The 15,576-nt window shown below is 64.1% G+C and overlaps 2 protein-coding genes across 4 annotated transcripts; one reads left to right on the forward strand and one right to left on the reverse strand.

The window, feature by feature from the left end:
* Window positions 1-263: 263 nt before the first annotated feature.
* On the reverse strand, window positions 264-5,956 carry GNAT2 (G protein subunit alpha transducin 2). The gene is made up of 9 exons (XM_065854305.2): window positions 5,583-5,956; window positions 4,703-4,745; window positions 4,362-4,503; window positions 4,080-4,237; window positions 3,619-3,747; window positions 3,282-3,411; window positions 2,072-2,225; window positions 1,504-1,709; window positions 264-954 (listed from the first exon to the last, which is right to left on the reverse strand). The coding sequence occupies exons 1-8, from the start codon at window positions 5,698-5,700 to the stop codon at window positions 1,519-1,521; spliced, it is 1,065 nt and encodes a 354-aa protein (XP_065710377.1). The 5' UTR covers window positions 5,701-5,956; the 3' UTR covers window positions 264-954; window positions 1,504-1,518.
* A 1,079-nt stretch (window positions 5,957-7,035) lies between these two features.
* AMPD2 (adenosine monophosphate deaminase 2) lies at window positions 7,036-15,513 on the forward strand. Of its 3 annotated transcripts, none has more exons than XM_065854304.2 (18): window positions 7,036-7,278; window positions 9,028-9,158; window positions 9,535-9,665; window positions 9,974-10,042; window positions 10,616-10,727; window positions 10,825-11,011; window positions 11,212-11,353; window positions 11,459-11,548; window positions 11,799-11,928; window positions 12,016-12,210; window positions 12,395-12,526; window positions 12,628-12,791; window positions 12,913-13,039; window positions 13,153-13,316; window positions 13,389-13,509; window positions 13,587-13,760; window positions 13,954-14,064; window positions 14,558-15,513. In XM_065854304.2, exons 2-18 carry the CDS (start codon window positions 9,129-9,131, stop codon window positions 14,771-14,773), a joined length of 2,295 nt encoding a protein of 764 aa, XP_065710376.1. In that variant the 5' UTR covers window positions 7,036-7,278; window positions 9,028-9,128; the 3' UTR covers window positions 14,774-15,513. The 3 variants fall into 3 exon arrangements, with proteins under 3 accessions (XP_065710376.1, XP_065710375.1, XP_065710374.1); XM_065854302.2 differs by lacking the exon at window positions 7,036-7,278 and adding an exon at window positions 8,070-8,428; XM_065854303.2 differs by lacking the exons at window positions 7,036-7,278; window positions 9,974-10,042 and adding an exon at window positions 8,069-8,428.
* The last annotated feature ends 63 nt before the right edge of the window (window positions 15,514-15,576 follow it).

A 15,576-nucleotide genomic window follows, 5' to 3' on the forward strand; every position in this document is an offset into this window, starting at 1 on the left:
CTGCAAACCTGCCCCAAAACGGGGTTGTGATCCCACTGGGTGCTGGGGCTGGGCCGGAGGAGGGAGGGTTTGGTGGGGCCGCACTTGTCCCTCAGAGCCACCGGTTGATGTCGGTGGGAGATCCGCGTGTGCACCGAGCGCGGAACGAGCACAGGGAAGGTGAAACACTGTGATCCGAGCTCCCGGACGCGGGAAACCGGGAGCGGGAACAGCGCGGAGAAGCGGGAGAAACGAGCGATGCGCGTCATGCGTACGTATTTATTTGGTTTTCCTACAGCGCGGTGAAGCCGCGCGCGGCCGAGGGGACGCGGGCCGGGGCTACAGCGGAGTTATTTACAGACGGCGAAGAGCAAACGCAGCTCTAAGTAGCGGAATGGAAATCTTTCGAGTCACCATTTCCTCTTTCTCCGGCCCGTTCCTCTGCCCCAGGCCGCGTTGTCACCCGAACCCGCTCCTGCCCACGCTGCCACCAGCACCGCAGCCCCATTGCTGGGGGGGAGCTCCCTCAAGCCTCAGGGCACAAAAACCCCAAGGACTGAGGTTGGTTCCCCAGCCTCCGCCTTCCCCAGAAACTCCCGATTTGGTTAATTCAGCTTCAATAAAAGGGAATAGAGCAGCCGGGGGGCGGGCAGCTCCCATCCCTCCCTCCCGCAGATAACGATGCTGCGGTGGTGGGAACACGATGCTCGACATTGATCTTTCCGGCTGTCGTGCTCTTTGGTGTCAAACTGATCCCTGAACGCTGCAGAGAGCAGAGGCTTCGTTCTTTTTTCTTTACAAAAAAAGAGGAAATGGCCTTGAAAGGGAAGTTCGGCTCCAGCCCCTTCCTATCTCGGGTGGTTCGGTCGGGCAGGTTGTAGAAAAAGTGAGGTGTGGGTAAGTTGTGTTTCTTTGTGGTGAATCCCTTGGCTCTGCTCAGCAGAACGCGGCGAGAACAGCGCGACCCCTCCTCTTCTGGCGGGGAGAGAGAGAACGGAGCGGGGTTAATGGTTCTGAGCGGCGGTGCTGAGTCGGCTTTGCGGAAGTGACTTCGCGTCGCGCCGCGCGGGGACAACAAACCATCGGTTTAAACGCCAACAGCCCGCAGGTTGAAACCCCTTCACTGAACCTTTATTAGGAGCGGAAAGGCCGGGGGAGCCCCGTGTTCCCCCGGGAGTTGCTGGGGTGCTTCCCAGACTGGGGAACAACCTCCCAACCCAGTTACAAACTGGGGCGGCACCAGCGACTGTGGTCCCCAACCCCCCTGGAGACAGTGACAGGGCTGGGGGGTCCCCAGACCCCACGAGGGGACAGTGACAGAGCTGGGGGGTCCCCAAGCCCCCCCCAGGTCCTCACTGGTCCCAGCGCATCCTCCCCTCCCCAAATTCCAGCCTATATTTGACAGCAAAACCTGGGACCCCCGCCTCCCATGGCCCCGCAGAGCGGGATGGAGCGGGCGCCGCCGCATCCTCCTCCCCCTCCCCAGCCCTTTCTTTTGGGGTTAAAGAGCCGTTTTTGGGGTACCTGCCAGCCAGACGCTCAGAAGAGGCCGCAGTCCTTGAGGTTCTCTTTGATGATGACGTCCGTGACGGCGTCGAAGACGAACTTGACGTTCTGCGTGTCTGTGGCACAGGTCATGTGGCTGTAAATCTCCTTCACGTCCTTCCGCATGTTGAGGTCGAGGAACTGGGTCTTGATGTAGTTTCCCGCGTCTTCGAACGTGTTGGGACCTGCGGGGGGAGATGATGATCATAGAAACATAGAGTGCTGCTATAGAATGCCGCATAGGATGTGGCTGCCGAGCTGGGCGAGGACCGGGGACGGGGCTTAAGGCTTGTTTGTAGGAGCTGAATCTGAAATCTCCTCCCGAGGAGGAAGAGGAGGAGGAGGAGAAGGGAGCTGCGCTTAGCCAAGTGTTTTTAAACAAGCCGTTTTATCCCATTCCTACCCTTCCAAACGCCATCCTAAGGCCACATCTGGCACAACCCAATCGATCCCGGCACAACCCAAACGAGGTCGGGACCGCGCGACTCCCCATCGGAGCTGATGGTTTTGGGGGGGTCTTGAAGGAAGGGAAACGACCCCCACTCACCGTCATACTCCGGGAAGCAAATGCTGAGATGGACTTTCTTGATCTTCTCCTCGAAAAGGTCCTTCTTGTTGAGGAAGAGGATGATGGAGGTGGCGGCGAAGAACTTGTGGTTGCATATACTGTTGAAGAGGTGCAGGGACTCGTGCATGCGGTTCTGCAAGCGAACGGGCTCGTTAGCGTGATTACACCCCCCTTTTGGCCATTGCAGCTCCCCAATCCCCCCATTCCCAACACAAGAGCGTTGGCTGGGGAAACGGCTCTGCTCCCATCCCTGGGTCCCTCTTGCCCACCCGAAAGCCCCGGTGCCGGTGCGAGCGACCCGGGCAGCGCCGTGCTCTGGTTGATCCCTCCCGGGGTACCCAGAAATGATGGGTTACTCGGGGAAATTATCCAGGGAAGCCTCCCAGCCCTGGGGAGGCCATGGAGCTGCTGTCCCCGCCACCCCGGCCGCTCTGCCCCCCGGCGCTACCCACAGCTTTGGGACGGAGCGGGGAAAAGGGAAATCTCTGCTTTTAAAGCAGCTTCCAGGTCGCTGCGGGGGCGTCCTCAGGAGAGGCTCCATCCGGCTGTTGCCAAGTCCGATCGGGGCATTTTGCTGCTGACGGAACGTGGACCACCTGGCGTGGCAGGGGTGACGGGGACATTTTGGCCCCGTCCAGCTCCCCGTTGCAGCAGCTTTTCTGTTCGGCTCCAGCAGAACCTGGTGTTTGGACCCCTGAGCACCCGTGGGACGGGGAGATGCCACCAAGGATGCTTTGCCCTGGTCCCCGATGCCGGGAGGGAGGCAGCTGCTTCTGCTCATCTTCACCCCTTATTTCTTCTGAGAAATGACCCGTTTTGGGGCTCTCGTGACCCTTTTCGCGGTGCCGGAGCAGCAGCGGTGCCAGCGCGTCCCTCCCGGGCTGTGCCGATGCTCTTGTGCCGCCCTCACCCCACTGCCACGTGCCAGGAGGGTGAAAATTGCCCCTTATCGCTGCTTTTCTGCCCAATTTGGGGGGCACGGTGAGGCCAAAGGTGCCTCTGGGTGATTTCCCTTCATCGAGTCCGGTTTGCGTCTTGTGCCCCAGTGTAAGCGCCACAATGCCCACAGGGGGGGAGCCACCTCCATCCCCACCTCCCGCCCCTTTCCAGCATTGGCCGGTGCAGAGTGTCCCCCCCCCACCCTGTGACCCCCCCGGAGCACCCGGCTCCTCTGGGACCCCCGACCCACCACTTCGTCGTCCTCCACCAGCACCATGTCGTAGGCGCTCAGCGCCCCGCAGAAGATGATGCAGGTCACCCCCTCGAAGCAGTGGATCCACTTCTTGCGCTCCGATCTCTGCCCCCCCACGTCGAACATCCTGGGGAGGGGACAAGGACGAGGTGGGGGGGGTGACACAGCCGGTCCTGCCACCCCCCCACGTGATGCTCCCAGTGCCGTGGCAGGGATGCAGTGACAGGGATGCAGTGACTGAGTATCCCTGGTCCAGGAGGGGTTGGTGGTGGGACCCCAAACCCCCCCACTGTTGGGGGCTGGGGATGATGGTGATGGGGGGGCACCCACCCACCTGAAATTGAGGTCTTTGACGGAGAACTTGGTCTCGATGATGCCCGTGGTCTTCACTCGGGACCGCAGCACGTCCTGCTCGTTGGGGAGGTAATCGGGGGCTGTGATCCTGTCCAGCTGGTTCAGGTAACTGGGGGGGGGACAGGAGGGGATGTCACCTGCTGCTGAGAGGCTGTCCCCGCCCCCCCAATGGCTTTTTGGGGATGGGTTGGGGGGCTGAGCTCTGCCAAACACCGGGATTCCGAGGCAGCACCATCCCTGGGGGAGCCGGGGGGTGCAGGGCCATTGGGGGGGTCCGATGGGGGGGTCACAGGTGGGATGCAGGACAGTGGCCACGGGGTGTTCCGAGGACCAGGATTCCCAGGATTTTGCCTTGGTTGGGGAACGGCGATGAGCAGCCATGGGGGGGTCCCCCGGCACATCCCTGTGTCCTCCCACCCCACACCTGGTGACCCCACTCACTACGCAGCCGAATCGTTGAGCTGGTACTCGGCGGCGCGGTCAAAACACGCCTGGACCCCCCCGTCCTTCCACAGCTTCTTGATGCAGTCGACCAGCTCGGGGGGCATCGTCCCCTCCTCGATGGAGTCGGCCAGGTTGAAGAGCTGCCGCCCGTCGTCCTGCGAGAGGGACCTGTTGTCACCTCTGTCCCCAAACACCCCCCTGGCGCCGGGCAGGGAGCTGGGGGAGCAGCACAGACCGCGGCCCCTTGTTTTGGGGGATCGGGGACGCCCCCTGACTGACCGCGCGGGACGACTCGGCGTAGTCGATGCCCAGGGTGGACATGGCGCGGATGATGGCCAGGATGGACTGCAGGATGTTGCCGTAGATGATGGCCTTGAACTCCATGCACTCCTCGGGCGTGTAGCCGTCCTGGTGGATGATCCTGGGGGGGGACACAGTCCCTCAGCCCCAGGCTCCGTCACCCGCACCCCAGCATCACCCCGCCCTGGGAATCAGCACAGTGTCACCACCAGCGTGACAAGGGGGTGACGAGGGTCCTGCCACCCGCTTGTCCAAGGGTTGGGTTCATCCTGGTGCCTCCCCACCCCCCGCCAAATATAGGTGGCTTGGGCTGTACTCACTTCATCTGCTTCACGATGGTGCTCTTGCCTGACTCTCCGGCCCCTGGAAAAGGGTGGGATGTCACCTCAGTGCTGGCCGGGGCAGGACAGACCTGACACCACGGTGATGGGCACCACACTGGGGGGGACTGGAGCCGCGCTCCCTCCTGCTCCGCTCTCCCCGGTGACACCGTCCCCACGCCATCTCCTGTCAACCCTTGCTCCCAGGGCTGGAGACACCTTGGGGACCCCCAGGGTCGTGGGGACTCCCAGGTGCTGGTCCCTGGGGTCCCCCCCACCTGCCAGTGGTGGCTCCGGTGCCATAAGCGGCTTAGGGTGGCGCAGGAAGCTGCTTAGAATTAGGGTGCTAATCGCCTTGACCCCGACCCCCCCACCTGGATAAGCCCCCGCCACTGGTCCCTGCCCCGCGGGGTCCCAATGCATCCCCAGGGGGCACCCCACTGTCCCCAAGGGACTGTCCCCTCCGGCCCGTCCCCAGCAGCGGGTTTGGGGGTGCTGGTGGCGGGAGCTCCCTGGGGTCTTGCTGAACCCCTGGGCTGTGCCTCAGCCTGGCCCAGGTGGGACCCGGTGTCCTGGTCCCCACACTGTCCCCTGGGTACCCGCCACCCATCTGGTTGTCCCCAAGAGCCGATGTCACCCCCGGCTCTTCCCAAACACAACCTTTGGGGACATCCAGCTGGTGGGACAACTAATGGCAGCTCACCAGGCTAACGAGGGCTGAGGAGCTGCAGGCTTGGGACGAAGAAAGGCAGAGCACGAGGAGCTGATGGCATTGGGGACTGCTTGTCCCTGTCCCCAATCCCTGGTCACTTTTGCCCCCTGCCCATCCCCAGCAGGGACAAGGTGACATCTCCCACGTCCCCCCGGGGACCACCCTTACCGAGCAAGAGCAACTTGACCGTCTTGGCCTCTTTATCCGCGTCCTCCTGGAGCTTCTTCTCCAGCTCCTTGGACCTCTTGGCCATCTCCTTGTCCTCGGCGCTGGCCCCGCTCCCCATGGCCGCCTCCTCCTCTTCCTCCTCCTCGAGCGCCTCGAGCAGCTCTAGGTCCCCCGGCTCTTCCAGCTCTCCCGTGGGGTCCGGCGCGCGCACCCAGGGGTGGGCGGTGGGCGATGTGGGGAGAAAGGAGCCCCGAAAGGCGGGCGGGGGCCGGGTGCCCTCGGCAGCAGCAGCGGAGCGCGGTGGGTGCTCGCGGCCCGAGTGCCCCCCGCTCTGTCCCTTAATTCCCCATGGATAACCTGATTTTTTTGGACCCTGGGATTTGGGGACTTTTTATCTCGCCATGTGACCCAGGAAATCCAATTAGCCCAAGATGGCAAAGATTAGGGCTCAGGACACACATACATTAAAAAAAAAGAGCATCTCAGGGAGGTGGGCACGGGGCTTTATATAAGGGGGGGAGGTGTGACACGCCCCACCCACAGGGGACGGGACACCCCGTGTCCCCCGGGATGGCTCAGGCGGGTACTACACAGGTTTGGGGTCCATGGGCTGTGTCCCCCAAGTGCTGGGTTGGAATCAGGGATGGGCTCAGCCCCCTGCTCATGTTTGTGTCCCCCCCCCGGGAGCGCGGGGACCCCGGGTGCTGCGGGGGTTGACGGGATGGTGGCACTGGGGGATTCCTCGGGTGGGGGAAAGGGAGTTAATTACCGCGGGTGGGTGACGAGCCCCCCTAATCCTGCGCTGCTGGGTGCCGCCCCGCACCCTCCCGCTGCGTAAGCTCTTTAATGGGATCGGGTGCTCAGCCTTCCTCCCCCTCTCCTCCTCCTCCTGCCCCCCCGGGGCTCTGCACCCCCTCCCCACCCCAGCTCACCAGGACCACAGGGTCCCCCACACCCCGGGTGTCCCCACCCTGTCCTGCCAGGGCTCATTTGGAGTGCAGTGGTGGCACCGTGGCGGGGGACACCCCAGCAGCCCCAGGTTGGGGTGTTGGGTCCCCCCAAAGGTGCTGTGGGTCCCCGGGATTTAGTTTAAAGGTCCCCTAAACCCTCTACCCCACAGGGTCACTGGGGTCTTTATGTCCCCTTACTGGTTTCCCTGTGTCCCCCCCCAGACTCTCCCCGGCCATCCCTGCCAGGCTTGGTGGCTTGGGGACAGTCTGTCCCTGCTGTCCCCATGGACACAAAGCCCCTTCTGAGCCTCTAATGAACTTGGCGCTAATGAAGGGGGTCCAATTAAAATACCAACCCCCCCACTCGGTGTCACGGGGAGGGGACAGGACGGTGCTGGGAAGGGACAGGACGGTGCTGGGAGGGGACGTGGCTTCTGCTCATAGCCCAGAGCTCAGGCTGCGGGTCCCCACTGTCCCCCCCTTCCCAATGGCTGTTGTGTCCCCCCCAGCCTGGCACAGAGGTGGCCCTGACGGGCGGTGTCACCTCGCTGTCCCCTTTCCCGCTCCGTGGGACAGCGGGATGGGGACACGGGGCCCTGGCGGGTGCCATTCCCAGCGCTACGACAGCGGCTAAAAATACCCCCCCGCCCCGGTGCCGGATCAGGGGACTCGGCCGGACACTCGGTGGGGGGACACAGCCCGGCCCCCACCCAAACCACCCCTGTCACCGCGAGCAGCCGGCGCAGGTAGGGACATGTGGGGGCCGGGGGGACACACAAGGATGTGGCACCCGCAGCCCCCCCGCAGTGGGGAACAGCTGGGTCTGGCGTCTGCGACTGGGGGGGTCCCATGTATGGTGGTGACTCAGCGTTGCTGAGGGGTAGGAGGGGGTTTTGGGGGCTGGGGGGGTCGGGCCCTGTGCTGTCCCTCTGTGGGGACACCCCATTGCTGGGGGCACTCGGTCCTCCCTTGCAGGGTCTGGGTGGGGAGGCTTGAGGGGGGGTGAGCCCCCTTTTTTTGGGTGCAGTATCCCATTTGCAGGCTGGATGCTCATCTCGGCGATGCCCCATTTTGGGGGGTACTCAGTCTTTTTTGGGGGGTACGGAGCTGCCGCTGGGGGGCTGCTGTCCCCCACCTCTGATGGGGATGATGCTCATCTCGATGGGGGGGTGTGGTACCCTGCTTAGGGGGGCAATGCCTGTCCTTGGGGGGGCACACCGCCCATCTTGGGGGGGGCGGCACCCTGTATTTGGGGGGTACAATACATGTCTTGACGGGGGGCACGGTGCTCATCTTTGGGGGGGTGATACCCTCTTCTCGGAGGTGCCGCTGTCATTCGGGGGGGTCCAACACCACCTCTCTGGGGGATGACACCCCCTTGGGGGTGACGCCCTGTCTCCTGGGGGGGGCACACGGCTGCCCCTGCGCCCCCAGCAGCCGCGTTGGGGCGACCCCCCCGCCCAGCGCCGCCGCGGGGCTGGTTGCTCCGACAACCTTCGTCCTCCTCCTCCTCCTCCTCCTCGGCCACATCCTCCTCCCGCCCCATCCTCTTCCTCGGCCCGGCGGCTTCCGGCCGGGCCCCGCCGGGGACTTTGCTCCAGCGATCGTCAACCCGGGGAGGGAGCGGCCGCCATCGCCCGGCCCCGCCGCCCCGCTGCCGTAAGAGTCCCCCCCGGGACCCCCCCGCCGCCATCACCGCCGGTTCCATCACCGCCGGTTCCATCACCCCCCCGCTGCCATCCCCCCCCGCTTCCATCACCCACCCCCCCGCCACCGTCACCACCATCGCCGCCCCCGCCGCCCCCGTTGTCCCCGGAGCCGCCATGGCCTCGGCGCCCCCCCCGGACAAGTGTCCCTTCAAGAAGCGGGGCAGCCTGCAGGCCCCCAGCCCCGCAGGTGAGCCCCCCCCCCCCCCCCCACCAAATAACCCAAAACACAGCACCCCACGGCTGGGGTTGAGCCCCCCCCGCCCCGCAGGGTCACGCCAAACCCGGGGGGTGATGCAGTGTGCGGGGTTGGTGTGCGTATGTATTTGCGGGGGGGAGGGGGAAGGTGTTTGGGGGTGCTTTGGGGTGCTGCGCCCATCCCCGTGGTGTCTGGGCTGCTCTGGGAGCTGGTGGGTGCCGGGGTGTCCCGTGTGTCCCCCCCAGCGCGGGGCGGGGGGGGCTCTGCGGCAGAGCCTGGCGCAGCGGGGGGGCGCTGGGGGGTGCTGGTGGTGGGGGTGTCACCTCGGCTGGCACCGTGGTTCTGCGGCAGCGGGTGCTCGGGGCGGGGGGGGGGTCTGGCGACACCGGGAGGTTGTGACACACGGTGGGCGAGGTGGCACCCAGCTGGCGCTACTGCTGGTGCAGGGCTGCTTTGGCAATGGGGGGCGCACAGGACACCCCGGGTGTCACCGGCCATGCACTGGGTGACACTGGTGCCATCCCCGGTTAACCCCTCCCTGCCCGGGCGGGGGGTCTGGCCCCCCAGCTGAGGCTGTTGCGGTGTTGCAGAGCTGCGGGGAGGGCTGGGGTCCCGGCCCCTGCAGTCGGCGCGTTCCCTGCCCGGGCCCCCCCACTGCCTGAAGCATTTCCCCGTGGACCTGCGCACCTCCATGGACGGCAAGTACAAGGAGATCGCCGAGGTGGGTCCCGTGCGGGGGGTCTGCGGGGGGGTCTCACCTCCATCCGTCCCCCTCCCAGCCTCTCACACCCCCCACCCCAAACCCTCCTCCCCCTCCGCCCTCCCAGCTCAGCTGGGGACCTGGCACAGGCCACCCTGGGTGTCACAGTGCGCCAAGCCCTGGGTGACACCGCTGCCATCCCTGCTTTTGCTGGTGGCCCCAGTTTAACCAGCGGAGCTTGATTTCTATCCCCCCTCATCCAGGTCCATGGTGGGGTCGGGCAGTGAGGGCGGTGGGTGACCCGGAGGTGCCTCCGTGGTGGGGAAACTGAGGCAGGGGAGAGGTGGGCGGCCCGGTGGCTCAGACCGGGCACAGCTCGTGACAGCGGCTCCGGCAGGAGCTGTTCTGCCGCTCGCTGGCCGAGAGCGAGATGCGCACGGCGCCCTACGAGTTCCCCGAGGAGAGCCCCATCGAGCAGCTGGAGGAGCGGCGCCAGCGCCTCGAGCGCCAGATCAGCCAGGACGTCAAGTAAGCCCGGGGGGGGAGTCATGCGTGTCCCCCCACAACCGTGGGACAGGGTCCCTGTGTGGGGACAGGCCACCCTGCCCGCGCCGGGCGCCCCGGAGGGGGCTGTCGGTCCTTTGTGCCAGCTCCATGTCCTCTGGCTGTTGCGCTTGGTGTTTGTCGCCTGTTTTAATTTGATTTTTTTGCTGGTTTCTGTGTGGTTTTTGTTGTTTCTGGCATTAACGGGGTGTTTTCTCTCCCCGGTCCCTTTCTCCCCCCCATCCCATCCCGGCTGTCCCCCCCTCGCCCCGCCGCCGCCTGCTTGTCCCCAGACTCGAGCCCGACATTTTGCTCAGAGCCAAACAGGACTTCTTGAAAATTGACAGTGCCACGGACTTACAGTGAGTGTCCGGCTCGGTGCCACCAGCCGGGGACACGGGGGGGTATCAGGGACCCCCCAACCCTACTATGACCTGGCCTCCCCCCAGCACTCCCCCAAAAACATCCCAAAGGTCCCAACCCAGCTGCTCTTGGTGGCACTGAAGGGGTCAATGCTCTCAGGGCGGGTTTTGGGGGGATTGGGGTGAGCTGGGGGGGTCCCAGCCCCGCTGGTGGCTGGGGGTCCCATCCTGGCCCTGTCACCCCCCTGTCAGGGGGGTCCGATGCTGCGTGTCCTCCCTCCTGTCTCCGCTTGGGAGTTGTCTCTGTCACGAGTTATTTTGTCCTCTGTCCTCCCCCCCGCCAACGTTTCGTTGTCCCCATGTGGGGCTGGGGGATGTGTCTGTGTGGGGACACAATGCCACCGCCAATGGGGACATGGGTGGCACCCAGCTGCCCAAACCTGGTGGTGGCATCTCTGGGGACAATGTCACCCTCCTGCCACCCCGGGGCTGGGTGCTGCTACTGCTCCTGGGGGACACGGGGATGGGGACAGACCGTGTCACCGTCTCAGCAGCCACCGTCTGTACCCACAGGCTCTTCAAGGAGCAGAACGAGGACCTGGTGGACCATGTCCCCAAGGAGCGGGAGGCGCTGCTGGAGCGGGAGTTCCAGCGAGTCACCATCTCCGGGGAGGAGAAATGTGGGGTGAGCCCCCCCAAAGAACCCCCCGGGACCCCATGTGGGTCTTCAGGGTGTCACCCCATACCTTGGCCTTGGTTTATTTTGGTGTTCCCCTCCCCAGGTGCCTTTCACGGACCTTCTGGACGCGGCCAAGAGCGTGGTGAAGGCCTTGTTCCTGCGGGAGAAGTACATGGGCCTGTCCCTGCAGAGCTTCTGCAAAACCACCGCCCGGTTCCTGCAGGAGCTCTCGGAGAAGCCCCTGGAGACCCGCGGCTATGAGGAGGTGCCCGAGACCCCCGTGGCTGCCGGTGAGCGGGACCTCATTGGAACAGGCCCAGGGCAGTGGTGGAGTCACCATCCCTGGAGGGTTGGACCTGGAGATGAGGTTCTTAGGACATGGGGCAGTGCCAGGGGTGGGGAATGGGTGGACTTGATGATCTTGAGGGGCTTTTCCAACCAAAATGATTCTATGACTACACGTGTCTCCTTGGCTGTCTCCCCGCTGCAGATGCCCCTGTGCACCCCCCCTTTGCGGAGCAGCACCCCTACGAGACGTGGGACCCCCAGACCATGCCGGCTGATCTGGGCTTTGGGCTGAAGATGGTGGACGGCGTGGTGCACGTCTACACCAAGCAGGACCTCACCGACAAGTGAGTCTCGAGGCACGGGGTGATGAGTTTGCTGGGTGGTGGGGGTTCAAGGGGAGCCTGCTGGACCCTGTCCCCATGTGTGACCGCCTCTGTCCCCTCCACCAGGAGCACGGAGCTGGACCTGCCGTACCCCGACCTGCAGGAGTTCATCGCCGACATGAATTTCCTTATGGCTTTGATCATCAACGGGCCCATGTAAGGAGAAGAGTCCCACTGTGGGGGTGTCCTGGGGGGGACAGGACCTTGGGGACAGCCCAGAAGACGTGGTGGTGGCTATGACACATGGTACGGGTACAGCTCCCATGTCCGTGTGTCCATCCTTGCACAGGGAGGAGGGTCCAAGAGTCCAGAGCTGTGTCCCCTCATCCTCGTGGGCGTGAGCCTTACGGGGCTGGATGTTCTCCCTCCTGTCCCCAAAACTGACCCCCCTCCCCGCTTCGGGCAGCAAATCCTTCTGCTACCGCCGGCTGCAGTACCTGAGCTCCAAGTTCCAGATGCATGTGCTGCTCAACGAGATGAAGGAGCTGGCGGCTCAGAAGAAGGTTCCCCACCGCGACTTCTACAACATCCGCAAGGTACCCCCGGCTTGTGGTGGGGGGTCCCGGCGTGACCGGGGGGCACTTGGAGGTTCTGAGGGCTGAGCGTCGCCTCCGGCCGTGCAGGTGGACACCCACATCCACGCCTCGTCCTGCATGAACCAGAAGCATCTCCTGCGCTTCATCAAGCGGGCGATGAAGAAGCACCTGGATGAAATCGTCCACGTGGAGAAGGGGAAGGAGCAGACGCTCAAGGAGGTCTTTGAGACCATGAACCTCACCGCCTACGACCTGAGTGTGGACACGCTGGACGTCCACGCGGTACGGGGGCAGCCCTGAGTCCTGGGGATGAGCAGGACCTGCAGCTCATCTCTGACTGGGGTGGGGGATCTTCTCCAGGGGTTGTCCCAGGGTGGGATGGGGGGTGCTGGGGCTCTGGATAGGGATGTTGTGGTGGCTCTGGGGTGACGAGGGGTCTCGGCTCACATCTGCGTCCCCCGGCCAGGACCGCAACACCTTCCACCGCTTCGACAAGTTCAACGCCAAGTACAACCCCATCGGCGAGTCCATCCTGCGGGAGATCTTCATCAAGACAGACAACCGCGTCTCGGGGAAGTACTTTGCCCACATCATCAAGGTGACCCTCCACATCTCCCTCCCTCTGACGCCCATGATGGTAATGCCACCCACATCCCCTTTCCCGCTGGCCGAGGGGTGACACTTGCCCCTCGTCGGCAGGAGGTGATGTCCGACCTGGAGGAGAGCAAGTACCAGAACGCCGAGCTGCGGCTCTCCATCTACGGCCGCTCCCGGGACGAGTGGGACAAGCTGGCCCGTTGGGCCGTCAACCACCGCGTCCACTCCAACAACGTCCGCTGGCTCGTGCAGGTTCCTCGGCTCTTGTGAGTGACGAGGCGGGCAGATCCCCTCAACTGCAGCTGTGTCCTGAGTGGGGACACCAGGGACACCCCACTGCTGGCTGGGGTGGGCTGGGAGCTCTGAGCAGGGTCTGTCCCCCTGCAGCGATGTCTACCGGACGAAGAAGCAGTTGGCCAACTTCCAGGAGATGCTGGAGAACATCTTCCTGCCCCTCTTTGAGGCCACCGTCCACCCTGCCCAGCACCCGGAGCTGCACCTCTTCCTGGAGCACGTGAGCACCGTGGGCTGGCGCGGGGGACACCGGTGACACCCACAGCCCCCAGCCTGGCCCCAGATCTCCTACCGGGGGGTGACCGTCCCACCCCGGGGTTGTCTCTGCTGCAGGTAGACGGCTTTGACAGTGTGGATGATGAATCCAAACCAGAACATCACATCTTCAACCTGGACAGCCCCTTGCCGGGCAACTGGGTGGAGGAGGACAACCCGCCCTACTCCTACTACCTGTACTACATGTACGCCAACATGACGGTGCTCAACCACCTCCGGCGGTAAGGACACCCCCGGGGACCTCCAGCTGGCCTGGGGGGGGTCAGGTGGTGATGGTCACCCCCCTGTTGCAGGAAAAGAGGTTTCCACACCTTCGTCCTGCGCCCGCACTGCGGTGAGGCCGGTCCCATCCACCACCTCGTCTCGGGCTTCATGGTCTCGGAGAACATCTCCCACGGCTTGCTGCTCCGCAAGGTGAGCGGGGCCGGAGGGTGTCCGGGGGGGGGTGTGTGTGTGTTTGGGACCCCCCCTCACCCTGCTGTCCCCCCCAGGCTCCCGTCCTGCAGTATCTCTACTACCTGGCGCAGATCGGCATCGCCATGTCCCCCCTGAGCAACAACAGCCTCTTCCTCAGCTACCACCGCAACCCCCTGCCCGAGTACCTCTCGCGGGGCCTCATGGTCTCCCTCTCCACCGATGACCCCCTCCAGTTCCACTTCACCAAGGTGAGCGGGTGTTTGGGGGTCACAGGCTGCTGTCCCCCCAAAAAACGGCTATGGAGTGGTTACCAGCCAAGCCACAGTGATGGGACAGGATTGGTGGTGACCAGGTGCGCTCTGGAGGATGTGGATGGTCCAGAGAGGGTGGGAGAAGCTGGGGACCCCCACGGGGGGGTGCTGAGGCTGTGTGTCCCCCCAGGAGCCGCTGATGGAGGAGTACAGCATCGCCACCCAGGTCTGGAAGCTCAGCTCCTGTGACATGTGCGAGCTGGCCCGCAACAGCGTCCTCATGAGCGGCTTCTCCCACAAGGTAACGGGGCCCCAGTTCCCACCAGGACCCCCCGCACCCCACGTTTGGGTACTGACAGCACCCAAGGGTGCAGGGCAGCTCTTGGACCTTCTGCTTGGTCTTGGCTTGTGTCAGCACTGGTTTCGCTGCAGGGCAGTGACCGTCCCTGTGCTGGGCACTGCAGAGGCCAAACCTCGAATCCTGGGATCGGTTTTGGGTGCCTCACGACAAGAAAGCCCTTGAGGTGCTGGAGCGAGTTAGAGAAAGGAACGGAGCTGGGGAAGGAGGACAAGGAGGTTTAGGATGGGTATTGGGGAAGATTTCTCTCCAGGAAGGGCTGTGGGGCATTGGAACAGGCTGCCCAGGGCAGTGCTGGAGTCACCATCCCTGGAGGTGATGGTGACGGAGATGAGGTTCTCAGGGACATGAGGCAGCACCAGGGGTGGGGGAAATGGGTGGACTTGGTGGTCTCGAGGGGCTTCTCCAACCAAAACGATTCTCGGGTTCTCCCCAGGTGAAGAGCTACTGGCTGGGGCCCCACTACCTGAAGGAGGGTCCCGAGGGCAATGACATCCGTCGCACCAACGTCCCCGACATCCGCGTCAGCTACCGCTTCGAGACGCTGTGCCAGGAGCTGACGCTCATCACGCAGGCGGTGCAGAGCGCCGAGCTGGAGACCATCCAGGAGGAGGACGCGCTCAGCATCACCGCCACCCTGCCCGCACACTGACCCCCCGGGCCTGTCCCCAGCGCCCCCAATGTCACCACCCGCATCCCTCCAGGGCTTCGCTGCCGTCCTCCTCCTGCTACCTCCCGCCCTGGGAAGGGGACAGGGGACAGGGGACGGTCCCTGCTGCTGTCCCCAGTGCCACCGTGGGGGTTGGGGTTTGCTGGGTTCTCTCCGTTTCTTGGTGTTTTGTTTTGTTGGTTTGTTTTGTGTTTTTTAAACTGGTATCTCCTCACTTGGTTGGTCCCCTCTGGGCTTGGTGGCGCTGTGGCGAGGTTAGAGGAGGTGACATGGGTACAATGCGGGGGTCCTGGCTTCACCCCCCAGGCTCAGGATGTGGTGACAGGTTGGGGGACATCGGTACTGGGCGTGGGGATGTTGTGGGGGGACATGGCGGGGGAGCTTGAGTCCTGATGCTTTTTAATCGCTCTCTCCCTCTGCGTTCTCCCCCCGTGGTGACATGGGGACAAGCCAAGTGGCACCATCCTCCTCATCTCCACGGGGGGAAGGCAAAGGGGCTGCGGTGACTTGTGTCCCCGTCCCCCACACTCCCAGGAGCTGTTTGTGGCCCGGATCGGGCCCCTTCCTGGTGGGACATCACCCTGTCCCTGTGTCCCCCCCGCCCTGCCCCTGTCCCCCCCAGGCCGGAGCGTGGTTGACGCTTCCGGGAAAACGTGATGGTGACTACAAAAAACAAAACCTTAAAAGAGAAGCATGGAAAATAAAGTATTTAAGTACTTAAATTGAAGTGTGTGTGGGGGGGGGGGGGCGGATCGCAGCCCTAGAGGGAAACTGAGGCAGCAAGA

This window comes from Patagioenas fasciata, chromosome 21 (assembly GCF_037038585.1).
Source record: "Patagioenas fasciata isolate bPatFas1 chromosome 21, bPatFas1.hap1, whole genome shotgun sequence".
In the NCBI taxonomy this organism is placed as follows: Eukaryota; Metazoa; Chordata; class Aves; order Columbiformes; family Columbidae; genus Patagioenas; species Patagioenas fasciata.

What these genes read in the sequence shown, in the direction of transcription:
- GNAT2 (XM_065854305.2), bottom strand. Translation starts at nt 5,700, where the DNA reads ATGGGGAGCGGGGCCAGCGCCGAGGACAAGGAGATGGCCAAGAGGTCC. An exon ending in CTCAACGATTCGGCTGCGTA is followed by an intron (nt 3,748 to 4,079) that starts GTGAGTGGGGTC and finishes TCCCCCCCCCAG; the next exon opens with TTACCTGAACCAGCTGGACA. An exon ending in GTCAAAGACCTCAATTTCAG is followed by an intron (nt 3,412 to 3,618) that starts GTGGGTGGGTGC and finishes TCCCCTCCCCAG; the next exon opens with GATGTTCGACGTGGGGGGGC.
- AMPD2 (XM_065854302.2), top strand. Translation starts at nt 8,356, where the DNA reads ATGGCCTCGGCGCCCCCCCCGGACAAGTGTCCCTTCAAGAAGCGGGGC. An exon ending in GACAGTGCCACGGACTTACA is followed by an intron (nt 10,043 to 10,615) that starts GTGAGTGTCCGG and finishes CTGTACCCACAG; the next exon opens with GCTCTTCAAGGAGCAGAACG. An exon ending in TGAGCGGCTTCTCCCACAAG is followed by an intron (nt 14,065 to 14,557) that starts GTAACGGGGCCC and finishes GGTTCTCCCCAG; the next exon opens with GTGAAGAGCTACTGGCTGGG.